The 17578-nt window shown below is 56.5% G+C and overlaps 1 protein-coding gene and 1 long non-coding RNA gene across 14 annotated transcripts in view; one reads left to right on the top strand and one right to left on the bottom strand.

Annotated features, from left to right (window-relative positions):
* Nucleotides 1-8618, bottom strand: part of DPP9 (dipeptidyl peptidase 9) — a 38979-nt gene extending 30361 nt beyond the window's left edge. For 4 of the 13 annotated variants that reach the window (XR_014312947.1, XR_014312948.1, XM_082735278.1 and 1 more), the window contains exons 1-2: nucleotides 3522-4053; nucleotides 1174-1427 (exon numbers count right to left, since the gene is read on the bottom strand). Coding sequence is in view for 7 of the 13 variants with exons in the window: in XM_082735278.1 (XP_082591404.1) it covers nucleotides 1174-1427; nucleotides 3522-3589 (322 nt within the window). In the remaining 6 variants the exon portion in view is untranslated. Of the gene's footprint in view, nucleotides 1-1173; nucleotides 1428-3521; nucleotides 4054-5129; nucleotides 5221-6717; nucleotides 6747-7415; nucleotides 7469-7706; nucleotides 7826-8431 lie in introns of those variants that run through there. The other 9 variants (XR_014312943.1, XR_014312944.1, XM_082735280.1 and 6 more) reach the window with 7 other exon arrangements.
* On the top strand, nucleotides 3821-5944 carry LOC309867119. Its single transcript, XR_014312987.1, has 2 exons — nucleotides 3821-3950; nucleotides 5404-5944. It is a non-coding gene; the product is annotated as an uncharacterized lncRNA (long non-coding RNA).
* Nucleotides 8619-17578: the final 8960 nt, after the last annotated feature.

Below are 17578 nucleotides of genomic sequence, written 5' to 3'. Positions count from 1 at the left end.
AGTTGGGCCTGATATGGGGTCACGAGTCCCCAGAAGGGAGCTGGGGGGGTTTCAGAGCCCAGCGGCCAAGAACAGCAGTGCAGCCACGGGCCAAGGAGCACGGGAGCCTCCAGAGCTCAGAGGAGGCAAGGAGCCGATTGTCCCCCAGCCCCTGGAGGGAGCACAGTGTGGCCTTCCACACGCCTTGATTTGGGCCCCGACAAACTGATTTTGGGCTCCCGGTCTCCAGCACAGAAGCAGCAGCCACTGCAGCCCACAAGACCTGGCCCCGTGTGACCCCGGGAGCCACGCCCCCTCAGGTAACAACGTGGGAAGCCCGCTCCATCGGCGGCTCCCAGGCCAGAGTGGGCAAGCCCTTTCCTGTAACACGCGCGTCTTCGACTCTGGGGGCCACACAACGCCCAGAGAGCCACCACACACTGAGCCCTGTTCTAGATCCCTCCTTTCCAAACTCTGTGCCCGCCGGGCCACCGTGTGGCCTCCACACGCCTCCCCACGAAGAGGGGCTGCATCCACTCTGGGAAGGGGAGAGCCGGGCAGCACCCACGCGGTCACTACTGGCGTCCTCGGCCGGGGTTGGCCCCGGGCGGAGGACAGCCTGCATTCACGACCGCGTGCCACCCCTCACCCAAACCCTGCCGGGAACCAGGCTGGCGCGAGGCCTCCCTGGTGCCCTGAAGCTCTTACCCAGCTGGCAGGGAACACAAACCCGCCAATGATCACAGGCGGCGTGCGAAGGGCCGCAGCCGGGGCACACACCCGACAAGGGTGTCAGCGGCCAGGGCACATGCCCAACGAGGATGTCACTAGCAGTCTGTGTGCTTGTGCCAGTATATAGGGCGGGGTGGCAACCGCGTGGCCAGCCACCCTCTGTTATTAGCTCGCGGCACGCACAGTACACAACCACGACACCCTTCTTTGAGCCTCAGGGCCCCTCGTAGCACCCCGGCCCATGGCGAGTGCACACTGGACTTACTGGTGACCCCACCGCTAGGAGTCGTTCACTGGCCCGGCCCAGCCGGCCGGAACCGGAGACAACCTCAGGGGCGCAGAGCCACATGCAAGGCCTAACCGCAGCGCTGCTGCAACCGGGGGCCGGCCCTGCTCCGCTCCCCTCACACCTGGCCCTGCGGGCGCGCTGCACCAGATCGTCACCGTAAACGGAGAGCTTACCTAGGTAGTAGAGGCGGTGGGAGTGCGGGCTCGACTCGTCTGTCTTCTGCACGAACTGGAAGTCATGCGGGGCCTTGCTGACGGCGAGGCCCGAGTTCTTGCGGCTGCCGCGGATGATGCTCCGGAGCCCGTCCCACGAGTGCTTCTGCACCTGGAAGCGGGATGCCGGGTCGCCCGTCTCGACCGCGTCACCCCGCTCGGACACCGGTGCCCCGGTGGCCATCCTCTCTGTCCCCTCGGAGTTCAGCGAGAAGCTAGAAGCAGGAGGGGCAGGGTGGGAAGAGGGTGATGCACAAGTTTCGATGACAAGCTGGCCCCTCGCCAGACACTCCTGGCCGCCGCCCAAGACAAGCCCCCACCCGTGTACCCCTTGCCCAGCCCCCATAAATATGTCCCGAATTACTGTCTCTTTCCAGCGACCACAAACGCTTCTAAGATCCAAGCCGTGGTCACCTCTGATTTTAAGAGACCCAAACATTCAATGCAAATCTGATCTCATCACTTAAAGTTCTTCCTTAGTTTTACCACGACCCCTGGGGTAAAAACCAGTCCTTGTCATAGGCTTCAAGGCTCTCTGCCCTCTGGCCCCTGCCAGCCTCTCAAACCTCAACCCCCTTTATCAGTCCTCCCGCCAAATACAGCCTTGCCTCTGTGCCGCAAACAGGGCAGATCCCTTCCTACCCCCAGGGCCTTTGCATGTGGCACTTCTGCGCAAAACACTTTTCTCCTCTCTTTGCTTGACTAACTTCTAATCAGATCTCAGGGTAAACATCTCTTGGGTCCTCAGAAACCTTTGAGAACCACCTGTGCCAAAGCTGGTCTCTCCAATCGTCTTTCACACATCGCACCCCAACTCTGTTACCCCTGCCCTCAGGGCATTTGTCATAATGGTTGGTTGTTGATCTCTTGTCCCATTCGCAGGAGTGTCCCCAAAGTCCGCACGAGGGCCTGACTCCCAGCAGGCATTCCACAGAGGGCCGTGGAAGGACTCTCTTGCATTAAGCCTGCTGGGAAACACTCACGTGCAGAGGACTGAGCATAAAGAATTGACCGGTAAAGCTCGTCACCCGCGCCATCCCACTGGGGGTCCGGCACGGCAAACTCTCGTGCCCCGCCGGAGGGGCTCAGGGCAACAGGTGGCTGTGAGCAGGGAATATGCGAACCAGGTGAGGGCGTGGGCGTCCTGGCCTCTCTCCTCCAGCTCCCCGAGCGGCTGCGGCCGAGGCGCGCTCGCTCCCTTCTCCCACCCTTGCTGCTGAGCACATTTCTTGACCGGACTGGCCTGGCCAGGCAAATATTTGTCTTAGGGAAATCTAAACACAGCCGGTGACCCGGTTCTGGAAGAGCTGGGTCTCCAGTGAGGCCAAAGTGACCAGGGCAGCCTCCCTTTCCTCCGCGGCCACAGAATGGTCGAAAGCCTTGCTGGATGCTGGGTCTCCTCGTGTTCCAGGATTAGCAGCTTTGCTTGGCGGGCAGAGTTTGGGGTTCCCTGGCCGGAAGTGGGAGTTGCTACTTCCAGACCCCGGGCAGGGACAGCACAAGCCAAGGGCTTTTAGAGAGGCCCCAGGCAGAGCTGTGTCCCCCTTCACACGGGTGCCCGCCAGTTCCCAGAAGGCCTCGCCCCCTGCCAGGAAGAGTCCGCCACTGCCCCCCACCAACCCCAGACCAAAGTCACCATCACAGGAGAAAGACCCCTGTCTGCTACCACGAGAGGGAGCAGGAGAGAGACACTTCTAAGCATGGCCTCTGTGGGCCGATCTTCAGAGTCCCCTTTCCAGGCCGACCCTGTATCAGAGAAGAGCCAGAAACGCCTCCCTCGCTCCATCCTCCGTGACCCGGCCAGGGCTGGGGTGGGGGCAGCAGAGCAAGCCAGGCCTTCTTGCCCCCCAGCCACGAAAAAGCACATTCAGTCCAGTACTTCCTACGGTGGCTTTGAAGACACAGATCACAGGTCATAGGAGCTTTCAGGGCCCTCGGGTCAAATAAGGAGAGCCAGGAAAGACAGGAGACTCCCCGAGGATCAAATTTGGTGCTAGGGCGGTGCTGGGCACGGGGAGTGCTAGGCAGGGGCCAGGACGGGCTGAGCACTCCAGAACCCACACGGCCCCAAGCGCTATTGGCAGCAAGCCCGGAAAACCGGGCCAGGGGACTCCTTTCACCGGCCCGGCCCCCCACCCCACCCCCGAAACTGCTGCCACAATCCAAGCCTTGCTCACAGCAGAAAAACAGATCACGACCTCCAGGGCTCCCACAGGGGACCCCACAAGCTAAGGGCCTGGCAGGGGCACTCACACAATCACAGGGCTAATCTCCATAGCAAAGAACAATTTAAAAAAAAAAGATCTTGCCTCCGATCACTGCAGAGAGCCCAGCGAGCAAGAATATGATCCAGGAGATGAGAAATGAAATGAAACATCGGGAGAAACTTCTAGGAATCTTCTAGCTGCGGCCAGGCGGCCTGAGCTCCCAGACAGGCCAAGGCTTGGTGCTACGCCCGGGGCCTCCACTGACCTCCCTCCTCCCCAGAAGCAGAGAGAGACTGCCGAGGAGGCGGGGGACGAGGAAGAGGTTAAGTAACCGCGGCCCTTCCTAGGCCGGCCTGTGCCGGGCTTCTCCACTCAAGAGTTTACACAGCTGGGGAAATGAAAGTGGATTCCAAGCCACTCGGGCCGGTCCGCCTCGCTTCCTTCTGTGGGTCAGCGGGACACCAGCACGCAGCCCGGGAGCTCTGGTGCGGGACGGTCAAGGCCCCAGGGGAGTTCAGAGACCTATCAGCCGTAAGTGGGCACTCCAAGAGCCAGGACGGCACCGCCCTCCCCACCCCAGCACGGCCCCAGGGCAGCCACCGGAGACCCAGGCGGGGCCAGAGACCAGGGAAGCAGTTGGAAAGCAAGAAGGAACTGCGCACTCTGTGCTGGGAGCATTCAGCTGACCGCAGAGTGATGCGACAGGAAGGAAGGCGGGCGACCCAGCTCGGGAGGAAATGCCCGAGCAGCCCTGGGACGCGCGCTGAGCCCCCGCAGGTGGGGGTTCCCCGGAAACAGCAGGCCATCCTCTGCCCTACCAGGGTTGCCCTGGGCACCACGTCAGCCCTCCACAGTCACAACCAGCCGTACAGACTCCGCATGCAGCCCGGCCTGTACCCGCCAGGGACCTGCTGCACTCGACAATGGGGACTCGGGTCTCCAATGCTAACTGACCTCCTGACGTGTCTACTACTCACTGGACACTGGGAGCCTGCGTCTGGGGAACGAATCGCTGTACTCAGCATCACCCCTGTCTTCCAGAACCTCTCAAATTCCCTTCCTGCCTCATGGCTTGTACTTGCTAAAAGGAAATGAATCCAGGAGTGGCAGAGACCGACGGTGAGGCAGGCCCGCTCCACAGACTTGCGACGGTCTTCCTCTCTCGCAAGGCCCCAGGCACGGGATTCACCAAGTGCCCGAGCCTCACGGGTCCAACTATAATTACTTCCGACTACAACCTTGACGACTGAGCTCAGGGGTCATGCCACATTTGGGAGGCCGCAAAGTAGGCTCAGGTCAAATGACCTGCCCAACGTCACCCCCACAAGGAAGCAGAAGGGACCCCACGGCTATTGGACCCAAAACCCACATCCTAACCACCAGGCCACTGGTTCTCAGCTGGGGCTGATCCCGCCCGAGGAGGCACCAGGCAATGTCTGGGGTGCTAACGTCGAGGGGGCCAGGGCCAGGGGTGCTGCTCCACCTCCTACAGAGAAAGACTTGGGCCCTGTGACAGCAGTGACCGGCTGAGAAACCCTACAGCAGCCCACATGGCCTCCTCAAGCAAAACAGCCAGAGGCTTGGGGACACGCAGAAAGGAAGGGGCGGCAGGGCATGATGGGTATCCTCCCAGACCTATGACATCGTCAGAAATTTGGGAACCTCTGAAATGTGCTCAAAGATCAGGGCTTCCGAGGCCATACTCCTTACCTTCTCCAACCTTGTGTGTTCTCGTGGTCCAGGCGGAGCTTCTTAACCTTCCGCATCAACCACCCGGCTGACCTCAGGAGGGTGGGGGAGCCTACGGGAAGAGAGTCCCAGGGCGGTAACTCCAGGCAGTCTGGGAACGCACACTCTCGGCCCTCCTCCCCTGCCCATTTCTCTCGGGACACCCAATGCCAAGGGCATCCTGATAAGGCCCTGCCCAGAAATTCTAGAAGGCGCCTGGCATTTGCCAGAAACCAGCATCTTTTCTGCCACGCAGGTGCAGTCCTCCCAAGGCCAGCAGTCCCTGAGAAGAGGCCAGTTTCAAATGACGCCAGGGACGGCATCCTTGGTGCTCACCAGAAACCGACTCATCCCTCGTTCCCCGCTGTGGCCACTCTCTGACGGCCTTCCCGACCTCAGCTCCTTCCTTTGCCCTGGACCACAATCTCCAGCCATGCTGGCCTCGCTCTCCCCTACGTACTCGGACCCTTTCTCACCTTAGAGCCTTTGTTCTTGCCAGTCCTGCTGCCTGCGGTGCCCTCCCCTGCTTTCTCGACCACCTGCCCCTCCTCTCCTCCATGCCTCAGTCTCGCCCCTTCCAAGGTCTTTCCTGGTACCCGATCTAAAGTCACTAACCCACAGGGTGCCTGGGTGGCTCAGTGGGTTAAACCTCTGCCTTCGGCTCAGGTCATGATCCCAGAGTCCCAGGATCGAGCCCCACATCGGGCTCTCCGCTCAGCAGAGCCTGCTTCCTCTCTCTCCCCACTTGTAATCTCTATCTGTCAAATAAATAAATAAAATCTTTAAAAAATAATAAATGAAGTCGCTAACCCAACACACACAACACCTGGTCCTCAGTGTGCCAAGGATGGGGGAAAAGTTGAGTAAGATCCTCAGGCCGTCACTAGGCACTCGCATAAGTCTCTGATGGGTCAGATGTTACGACCGCGGCACCTGTGGGCCACCTCCTCGCTCCCTCCCACTTAGTTCACGGATCTCAATGATGCAACACCCTAGGACCTCAGCAAGTCAAATGATTACGGAATACAGAGTCTCTCAGGGGTCAACTGATTCCCCTAACCTAATTCCCCTATTCCACAAACAGGGCCAGTTCTGCTCCCAGGAGCCATTTCCAGGCGTCACGACCAGGAGGCACGGTACCAGCTCGTCGGCCAGGGAGGGTAAGCGTCACAGGGCATACAGGACACTCGCCTCCACTCCCCACTGCAAAGATGGCTGTGGGTGCTGAGGCTGAACCCCGGCTCCAGCTGAGTGAGCACTCTTCACCGGGATGTCAGCTCCAGGGCTGGGGGGTGTAGGGAGCAGGCCTACGTCGGTCCTGTCTCCTCTACTTCTCTGAGCCCAGCACCATGCCTGGCACACACGAAGCATTTTTGGCCAAATTATCGAGACCCTGTCCTTCCCCGAATGCTGTCTGAAGTCAAAGGGAGCCCTGGTTTGGTCAGCAACCAAGCCCCTTCTCGAGGAGGAGCCAGGCCCCCCGGTAGGCAGCTGCCCTGATGCTTCAAGAAGAAAGCAGCACATGGCCCCGGGACAGAGGCTGGAGGGGACAGATGAAGCCAAATGTCACCTTAAGCAGCACTGGTCTCACTCGCAGTCCTGTGGCGAAAAGAGGGGTTGCTATTGTCAAAGATTGGGGTTCAAAGCCTGGCTCTACAACTTCTGGTCTCTGTGACCTTGAGATGCTGCTTAACCTTTCAGTTAATTTAGGTTAAGTTTAACCTCTGGGTTAAATTGTGTCTCAATTTCCCCAGCTACTGAAGACATTACCTATGCCAAGGGCTGCTGTCAGAATTAGGTGCTCAAGTAAAATCCTAGATGTGGCAGAATCGAGATGTCAGCTAATCCCGTCAACGAAACAGGTCGCTGAAAATCCCAACACGGGGAGAACTGGACCAAAGCTCCTTTTAGAGCCAAGATCCCAGCAGCACGCCCGGGGTTAGGTGTGTGTGGGGGGGAGGGGGGGCAGAGCCACACCTCCACCCGATCTGGCTGCCGTCAGCATTCCCCCGATTCTCCCACAATCTTCCAGGGGGTTCTTCCTGGGTAGCCGCTGGAAGGAGATGCTAGATGGAAAGAAAAGTCTCCAGCCAGGGCCCACAAAAACCACAGCCACTGGCCTGGGTCCCAGCCAACCGCCTAGGAGGGCAATGACCTCAGGGTTGTAGAAAACCACTTCCTGCAGCCTTCTGTATCCTGGAGCACGAAAATGAATCCCACCAGCCCACATACCCGCCATCACGGTCACCCCACCCCAGCACAACTGACCTTCTAGAGGGTCCAGAAAGCCTCCATTTCAGCTGCAGGCGTGGGACTCAGACCTGGACGGAACCAACGGGTCATTAATGCAGCAGGTTAATGGAGGGGCGGGCTATCAACTCGCTCTCCCTGCAGCCGGGAGTCCTGACCCGCGGCCCAATCCTCTCTACCTGAACAGGCTCTAGAGATGCCTCGGGACCCGGCAGTGCTGTCTGCGGGCCCGAGCTGCCCGGGAGAAAAGACCTCCCACCTGGCCCAATTTTCCCGGGAATCAGCCAGGGACTACACCGCAGTGCACACCTCCAGGGCTTCAGTCCCAGCTCCTGGAAAGCGCGTTGGTTCTTGCCACCGAGACAAGTGACTCCCTCACGGCGGGGCGGGCGGGGGGCCAAGGGAACGGGGCCCTTCTGACGGTTCCGCTGCAGCAAGGATGGGGAAGGGTCAAGGCTGGTCTAAAGCTGCGTGGGAAGACGGTGGGCGGCGGGACCCGGCCGGGGGGGAGGCTGAGAGAAGGGGCTGGCTGGCCCCGGTCGGGGTGTGGGCTGGGGGAGGCCACGCGCTGGGGCGGGGTGCGGCGGGGCGGGCAGGAAGCAGGTCCAGGAGGCGGCCTCCGCTCCCTTACCGGGAACGTGTGTTTGCTTGGGGAGGGGACCTCCAGAACCCGCGGGCAAGGAGCGCGCGGCGGGTGCGGCCACGCCCGGCAGGGACCGCGGCCGGTGGCTTGGGCAGCGACCCGACGAGCGCGGAGGCTGGGTCGGGGAGGGACGGAGAGGTGGCCCGGCCGCCGCAGCAGGCGGGAGGGGAAGAAGGGCTGACGAGGGCCCCGCGCTGAGGGGAAACCGAGGCGGGGGCTGTTAGAACGGGGAGTCGGGTCCGCGGCAGGGCCGGGGTGCGGGGAGGCCGGGGCGGAGGGCACCCGAGAGGCGGGTCAATGGCGGGTCCACGGTCAGGGCTGAGGGGGGGGCCGGTCGATGGCGGGTTCGGGGTCGCGGCCGAGGCCGGACGGGCGCGCGTGCGCTGCTCACCGGGCTCGGGGCCGGCGCGGAGTGGCGGCCGGGCTGGGCAGGGCGTCCCGGGGCCGGAGGGGCCTCACACTAGAGGCTCCATGCCCGGGACTGCGGCCCCGGAAGTGGCGGGCGCGGGGGACAGCAGCAGCGGCGGACTCGGGGGAGCCGGCGGCTCGGGCCCCTTTGACCCGGAAGTTGAGCTGCCCAGGCGGCGGCCTACAATTGGCCCGCGCCCGGGCGGTACCAAGGGGCCCACGGCGCTAGGGGGGGATGCGCCTGTTCGGTTCTTGCGGGCAGAGGCTTGGAATTTCCCTGGGGCGGCATCTTCCGGCGCGGGGAGGGACGCTGAAGAGGGACACCCCCATGCAACTTGGTATCATCCAGCCAGACCCATAATACTTATACTAATAGCGTCTGGAAAAGATATAGCCCGCCGGAGCGTTGGTGGTATAGTGGTTAGCATAGCTGCCTTCCAAGCAGTTGACCCGGGTTCGATTCCCGGCCAACGCAAACAAAAGGGTTGAGTTTTTTTTTTACTTTTACCATAACTTATTTAAATTTTGTTACTAAAAGCGCCCAATCGGAGCTTTTCTTTTTTTTTTTCCAATTACCCTGAAGTAACTTTTAAAACGACGGGAGAAATCTAAAAACCACGGGTCAGGAATAATCGGTGCCACTTTACGATGCTACAGCGAGCGAAAACGCAAGTGTGTTCCCGCCCGGGATCGAACCGGGGACCTTTCGCGTGTGAGGCGAACGTGATAACCGCTACACTACGGAAACCGGCGAAGGGAAGGGCCCCGGGGGCTTTCATAGAGCGCGCGGTTTGGAGGATTCCGGCTCTTCCCCAGCTCCGGGCTCTCGGGCTGGGGCGGTGCGCGCTGGGTCTGTCCGAGCTGCCCTCGGAGCGCCGCGCGGAACGCAGCGCTGGCTTGTCAGCATCTCCGACCAGCTCTGCTTTTGGGTTTTGTTTGTTTGTGTTTGTTTTTGTTTTTTTGTTTTTTGTTGTTGTTTGCTTTTTTTCAGCTAGGAGGAGGACCGAGGATAAAGGCAAGACTTTAGGGTCACATCGCTGAATAATCTGCCCCCAGCCCTCCACCCCAAGACCGGGATTAGAGTGCGGGGAGCGAGGCAGTGGCTTCAGCTTCAGCCAAAAAAACCCTCAAGAATCAAGGTAAATGATGTTTGAATGCACGATACCAAGAGACCCTATGAGTGGCCGCATAATTCCGTAAGGAACAATATATCAAAACTAGAACTCGAGACAGGTTTTGGCACTGCCTTGCCGAGAAGTCCTAATGGGGTCCGAGGCAAGTGCAAGAACGTGTGCCCCTCTGTATCTGCTCTCGTGCATTCTTGAAAGGCGATTCCCCCTTCCCCCCAAAAGCATCTTCTGGGAAATACTGAAACTTAAAAGTAGGTGCTTTATGATTCAAAACATGAAGAACTTTTCGTCATGTCACTTTTCTGCGTTTAATGGAACAAACACATGGATCCCATTTGCAACATTTACTTCTGGGGAAAGATTAACCATTGGAAGTCACGTAAGACAGTTTTTCGGGATGCCTCAGAGCCTGGTAGGGCAAGCACTGTCCTGGCCACAGAGCACAAAGACCCTTCTATATTCTTTTCCTGCTGCTGCTGTGACTTAAGACCACAGACAGTGGTTGCAAAAAACCACAAGCTTATTACATATGGTTCTGGAAACGGGAGTCTAAACCCTGATCTGGAGTGACTAGAACCCAGATGTGGGCACGGCTGGCGGCGGGAGGCTCCAGGGACAATGGCTTAGCTGGACTTTCCCAGCCTCTGGAGCCCTGATGGCCCCAATCCTCTGTTTCTGTTGGTGCCCCGCCTTCTTTAATTTGGAACTTCTTGCCTCTCTCTTGTATGTGACTCCATGAAGTCCCCCCCCCCGCCACATATGCAAAATAAGCTTCCCATCTTGAGATTCTTACTGCGTTTGCAAGGTCTCTTTTGCCGTGTGGGGGAGCCTAGTCACACAGGTTCTGGGGGTTAAGATGTGGCCTTTGCAGAGGATTATTCTTCTCTCCTTATTGGACATTGTTCCCTAACATCCTTTTTGATGGCAGTATAGTAGTTCATTCATTCATTCATTCATTCATTCAACAATGATTTACTGACCACCTACTATGCGAAGGGGGCAGCGCAGCAGTCCCAGCTGTCCTGGGGATGGTGATGAGGGGGCTAATTTGAGGGAAACTTAGAACCTCCTTATGCTGCCCTGCCCACAGCTTCCAACCCTCCTCTCCAGATGCCTCCTCTGCCTCCCCTTCCCTCCCTCGTTGCCCAGTCTGGGCCTTGGCCCTCTTCCCTCCACACCCGCACCCCTCCCAGGCCACCTTGTCCTCTTTCAGAGTTCAAACCTGGTGGACACCCATAGTCCTGACTCCCCCCGGGGCCTCCCCTGAGCTCCAAACTGGGGTCCAGCTGACCCTCAGTGTCTCCATGCAGGGCGTGGAGGGGGGGGTGTCATGGCTGTCCCAAACTTATCATGGTCCAAACTGAACTCCCTGACTTTCTGGAACCTGCTTGCTATGGACTGAACATGGTGCCCCCCCCAATCCCTATGTTGAAACCGACCCCCAAGGTGATGGTATTGGGGAGGTGGGGTCTTGGGGAAGGGTTAGGCCATGGGGATAGAGTCCCCATGAATGGCATGAGTGCCCTCATGAGAGAGGCTCCAGAGGGCTCCCTGCCCCTTCTGCCCTGTGAGCCCACGGGGAGAGGACAGTGGTCATTGCCCAGGAAGAGACCCTCACCAGACATGGAACCTGCCGGCGCCAATCTAAGACGTTGCTCCTTCCTCCATCCCCCGAATGAGCTGAGGACAGGTGGTCTCCTTCTTTCCAGATGCTCAGCAGAACCTGGGAGCTGCCCCGGCCTCCTTGCTTCCCCACCCATATCCAATCACTCAACAAATCCAGTTAGGGCTGCTTTCAAACCACACTCAAAATCAGATCACGGCTTCCCCTGGACGGCCATCTCCCTGGTCCACCCAACCATCATTGTCCTGTACCCCTCCCTTCTGTCCTGTGCCCTGGCTCATGACCTCGCCCTCACAGTCCATCCTCCCTGTGGCGGCCACCTGTGAGCGCCCGTGAGCACCTGAGTCAGGTCCTGTCCTCCTCTGCCCACAGCCCACCAGGGCTCCCACCTTCCTGCAGTAAAAGTGGACATCGTCGCTGAGGCCCACCCAGCCCCTGCAGGAAGACCTGTGCTGGTCGCCTTTCTGCGCTCACTTCTTTCCCCTTCACCCAGCCTGCTCCAGCCACATAGGCCTCCTCACTGGTTCCTCCAACTGCCAGGCAGGGCCCTGCCCCACGACCTTTGCACAGGCTGTGCCCTCTAGCACAGGCATTTTCAGAGCTCACTACCTCTCCTCCTTCAATTCTTGATTTCAATGTTACCCCCTCGGAGGAAACTTCCCTGAGTTCCCCCCAACTCAGCACCCACAAATTGAGTGTCTGTCACTTCATCGTGTTCTTTCGGTGGCTTATTTATCTCTGAAAAAAATCACATTTGTGGATTTGTTTGCTTGTCTGTCTTCTGTCTCCTCCACTGGAATATGAACTCCACCAGGTTTTGCGGGCTTTGCTTGCTTGTTGCTTTGTTCGAATCTGTTTTGGTACGTATGTGTCACTGTGGGGTCAGCAAAAAAGTTTCTCGAAATTATGAGCACATAAGGGTTGGCCAGAGTAGAGAAGACCTGGGAATGGGAATGAAGTAATACAGGTGGGCTTCCCGGTGGAGGGGAAGTAGCTCAGAAAACATGTCATCTCCCCCGTGAACCCCATCAAGGTCTGAGAGCTCATTCATCTGCCAAAACAAAACCAAACAAAACACAAACAAACGAAAACTTTAAAATGATTTCTTGGGTCATTCAAACCCACGTGGGGCAACTGATGTGTTGGGTGACATCCCATCGCCCCTCCTCTCAGCCTGGGTTTGCCAGCAGGGTCAGAGAGGTGCCCCGGCTGAAAAGGACGCTACTTCCTTCTTTCCACCAGGTGTCAGCAGGAACACGACTGCCAGACATCATCCAGCGTCCTCTGCCTCCCAACACGGCCCCTCCCGCTGCCCTAACCACCCTCCCTTCCAGCCCCGCTCTGAGCCCCAGACCTCAGCATCTCCAAGTCAGACACTCCACTCCCCCAACACACACACCCAACACACATTTGCTGGAGTGTCCCTGTCCCCAAGCAGGTCACCGCGGCAGGCAGGATTGCTGGCCTGTCCTACCAGGCGTCTACCCATTCCGGAGGTTGGAGAGGGGAAGTGGAAGGAGAAAATAGAGAAAAGAAGCGGAGAGGGATTCAGTATTTCTAGTCTGGGAAAAGTCTGTTGCAAAGGCTGGCGTCAGATCCCTTTGGATGTCTGAGAATAACACACACGAAGTAACAGAAATAGATACTAGGAAACATCCTAAGGAAATGTCACACTTTAAACTCATTTACACTGCCAGCCACCCCATGCTACGGGCACTCCCAGCAGCACCATCGCTCTTTTAATGTTGAGGAAACAGGCACAGAGAGGTTAAGTAACTTGCCCAAGATCGCACAGCTTGTAATAATGAGTCGAGATCCAGAGGCCCCATCCTGAGACTAAGCCATCTTCTACAAAGACGAAGTTCAAGGTAATCAGATACCTGAAAAGAAAAGCCTGTCGAATCTGAACCAGCCATTAGAAGATCTGCTCTGAGCCTCGTCAGGGTCGTGCATATATTAAGACAGAGTGGTCTGGTGGGTTTCCAGGCAAAAGAACAGAGACAGCCCAAATGTGCCCCCACAGTTTCATGAACGAGGAGGCGCTCTGTCTTCTTGATGAAGTCCCAGAACCTTAAGTCAGGTTTGGTGTGGTGAGGAGGTTCGGAGCCGACGACTAAAGAAAGAATTCTTAAGACGTCATTTGGGCAAACACATTTTGCAAAAGCCCCTTAGTCTGGGGTCCTGGTGTAGAGCAATAAAGGCCTAGGTATGAGCAGTGAAGGTGTCCTAGGTCCATTTGCCCTGTTTCCTGCAGAGATCTAACTGATAGATCCCACTGAGGCCATGCAGTGTTACAGGAGCTCAGTCCTTTCCTAAGTTTTGCAATCCAAATTTTTTCCAGTGGGTTAAAAGGCACCCCAAGGTAGAGTCCTTGGGAACTGAGGAAGCCTACTGAGGCCATGCTTCCAGAAAAGTAATGAAGGTCCATTACCAAATCTCCCCTGACTCCTGGGTAGCGTCCCACGCAGGATATGTCAGAGGTTCCTGTGTGTCAAAAGCGACCAGAGGCATCCCTCAAGATATCGCTATTGATCACCGTCATGCCTTAAAAGGCCCTGGAGGGGTGCCGGCGTCCCTCCACTTCCCCATCGCATCCTAGGCTACAGATGGGTGCCTGGTGAATGGACTAGGAAATTGTGCCATGCCAAGCCATTGTCTATCCTGAAGACTGCATACTGTTTTGCCATATTAACCCATGGAAATACTAGAAAAGTTTGGCAAGGGGAAATTACCCAATTTCATAGCTTTAGGCGGTTTGCAGATGACACTGACGAGAAACAGTAAAGACTGAAATCCATCATGGTCTAAGCGACATTCCAACACATGTGGTCCTTGCAGCCAACTTCCCTAGGAAACGGTCCCCGGTTGCATTTTAATTCAATCGGGTACTGGTTTCGGCCGGCTCCCAGTGGAGGTCCCGCGGCCAGAAGTGGCTAGACCGGGCATGTGGAGGGGATCACATTAGATCAATCAGGAGGAAACCTCACACGGGAGTCTTAAGATTGGCAGCCGTCCTGGTGACTTAGGTGGCTGTCCCGTGCCCAAGAGAGACAACTTTCTATAAGAACAGGAATAAAGTGAGGCCATCAAGTTTCTGGGTCTTATTGCCATTCCGGCCAGGGTACTAGCTTACAGCCAAAAGGCAGACGCTCTCCTCCCTGTGGAGTAGCCACGGGCTAGAGGATTACAGCCTGAGCAATTGACATGCAAGTGTTCCAATAAGACCATACTCCTTGAAAAAGCCCTGGAATGAGAGTACAGGAAAAGGAGAGAAAGTACTCACCAATTTGCACCGAAGCTCAGAGTCCAAATGTAAAGACTCACAAATCTCCTGGCTGGCTCGCCAAAAATGATGAAGTCCCAGAACCTTAAGTCAGGTTCGGTGTGGTGAGGAGGTTCGGAGCCGACGACTAAAGAAAGAATTCTTAAGACGTCATTGGTGCAAAATGGTGGTTTATTAAAGCACGGGGACAGAACCCGTGGGCAGGAAGAGCTGCTGCCCCGGGTTGTGAAGGTGGGCATGTTATATACCCCACGGTTGGGGGGAGGTGGTGAAGGAATGGGGGATTTCGACAGAGTTCTCACATGCTAGGGAGGGTCTACAAGGTGCCGGGGGGGAGTCTTTGACATTATGGCTTGATTAATGTCGTCCCTAGGTCAAGCACTAACATCAAGATAATGGGGGATTCTTGGTGGGGCATTATGATCTGGCTATCATTTACATTCCTTTCTACCCCAGTCTCCTCCAGTTTATGGTGGGAGGGGGACATTAGGGCTTCAGGAACCAAGAGTTATTCGCCTCTGGAAATTTGTGCTATTGATAAGGTAACCTCCCTGTTCAGGTCTCTAGGACATCTTGTAGGGCAAGGGAGATTCCTGTTCTGCAGGATTGTGATCCCTGCAAGTTAACTATTTATTGTTTTATGGCAGTCAGGGGTGCCTGAGGAATGCTACACACATGGAGGGGAGCGGGTGAAGAGGGGGTGCAAGGCGCCAGCTTTTGCTTTGTCCTCAGCCAGCCTCCTGCTCCCTCATCATTCTGAGCTGGGGCAATGTGGGGAGTTGTGTGTCCTAACCTGCCACGGACGGAGATCACTGCCCGAAAAGGATACAGATAGAAACACGTCCGGGCCTATGCACAGAATATCCCCGGACGGAATCTGTAAAATGCCGGCAGAACGGCTGGCTGTGGCCTTTGGGGGAGCACGGGGGTTGGGAGCGGGGCTGTTGAGGGGTGGGGGGCTGCTGGGGACCAACTTTCCACTCACACACTTTTATTCAAGTTGAGTTTCTATTTCAAACATACAGAAAAGCATGTAGGGCAATAGAATAATGGCTTTCGAACAACATCCTCTTTTTTTTTTTTTTTTTTTTTTTAAACAACACATTTAGATAAAGAATGCTCCCCAGCATACAATTTGGCAGCGCTAGGGAGATTAACACCACATGCCTCTGGCTGTTCGTGGCTTCGGGCCGTCCCCGGACCAGATCAGCTTGCGCAGAAGTGAAGTTCAAGGGAACCGAGGTAACTTAAAATAAATGCCACCGGACCTTTCCAAATGGGTGGGAGAAAAGCTTCTCCTACACTCTTTGGTCCTGTCAAATTACGATAAACCAAGTGTTAATTTCATAACAAAAACCCAGTAAAAATGCTAAGAATATAGACTATATGCTTCGAGTTGTTTAAAGATTTTTTTTAAAAGATTTTATTTATTTATTTGACAGACAGAGATCACAAGTAGGCAGAGAGGCAGGCAGAGAGAGAGAGAGGGGGAAGCAGGCTCCCCGCTGAGCAGAGAGCCCGATGCGGGGCTCGATCCTGACCTGAGCTGAAGGCAGCGGCCCAACCCACTGAGCCACCCAGGTGCCCCCTAAAGATTTTTTATTTATTTGACAGACAGATCACAAGTAGACAGAGAGAGAGGAGGAGGCAGACTCCCCACCGAGCAGAGAGCCCGGTGTGAGGCTCGATCCCAGGACCCTGGGATCATGACCTGAGCCGAAGGCAGAGGCTTCAACCACTGAGCCACCCAAGCACCCCAGCTTTGACTTGTTTAAAAGACATATTGAGCCATTTCTGAGAGAGTCAACTCCCTCTGTGAGCTGGCACTTTTTCAATGAAAGATTAGTAAAGAAACAATGATAGTTAGCAGATTAATTAAATAATGGTGGTTAAGGGGCCGGGTCCCGAAGGAGGTGTTTCAGTCCCTCCTTTATCAGATCTGACCCGATGGGAGTCGAGAGTCCCGTGATGCCCATTTCACGGATGGGGAGAGTAAGGCTCAGCCGCCCACGTGACTGAAGCAGCAGTTCATAAACAACCTCACTCGCCTGACCCCCACCGCCACCCCTGCCATTGCACTTTTTCAATAAGAGGAGTTTTTGCTATTGACAAACACTTTAAATTATTTGTTTCTTCAGCGTCGGAACGGCAGTCATCCTGTTTATTCTCCAGATCCCCCTGGTGCTGCTTTGACTCCCCCAGGAGCTTTGCAGTAGCTGAGAATTTCCACTCCACTTCACAGTGGCAATCTTCATCGATTTATGAAATGATGCCTTTTGTCTGCAATCCATCACATTTCCTGCCACCTCCGGGGGTCCCTTAAATCCCGCCTCGCGCACCATCCCTGTAGGTAATAACCTGCTGGGCACTGGGCACTCTTCCAATGGCTACCATCGTCCCACAGCACTGTGAGGTGGGACTACCGATCCCATTTGACAGGTAGAGAAACCGAGGCCCAAAGAGATGAGTCATGTGGTTGGCCAGCAGGGAGTGGGGGGGATTTTAACCCTGGCATTCTGATTCCAGAACTCACCTTCTTTCTGGACTGTGAACCCAGTGCCCGTAAATATAGAAACCAGTCACGAAATGGCGACAAAGCAGGCTTGTTATTTCTGCGGTGGGGATACAGGGACGGTAGGCAGAGAGGCAGAAGCCCTGAGCGGTGGGCAGGGGCTGCTGAGGGGAGAGACTGGAGGACTCCCGGGGGGTGAGACTTTCCTCCCTGCCTCCTTCCTTCCATCGCCGCCCCTCACCCCCTGCATCTCGAGGCGACTGCATCGTTCCGGGATGTTCTTACTTCTGTACGATGAAACCAGCGCAGTCTGAAGGCTAAATGTGGGGAGAGGTCGGAGGTCAGCGCGGGAGTGACGGAGACACTTGAGAAAGATCCTCAGTCCCCACGTCTGTCTCTCCGCGTCCCACCCCCACGAATCTGCTAGAATTTCCCCAAGACTGGGTTTCTCGTTCATTCTCTCTTGAGGAGCCTGGTAACCTCAACCTCACTGTGTAAGCCTGGGCAGGTGGCTTTCCCTCCCTGAGCCTCAACTTCCTCATCTGTGAAATGGGGTTGATAATAGCGCCATCTCCTGGAGG

This window comes from Mustela nivalis (assembly GCF_964662115.1).
Source record: "Mustela nivalis genome assembly, chromosome: 1".
NCBI classification, from domain to species: Eukaryota; Metazoa; Chordata; class Mammalia; order Carnivora; family Mustelidae; genus Mustela; species Mustela nivalis.
The sequence above is the reverse complement of the archived record's forward strand: the minus strand, read 5'-3'. Positions and strand labels throughout refer to the sequence as shown.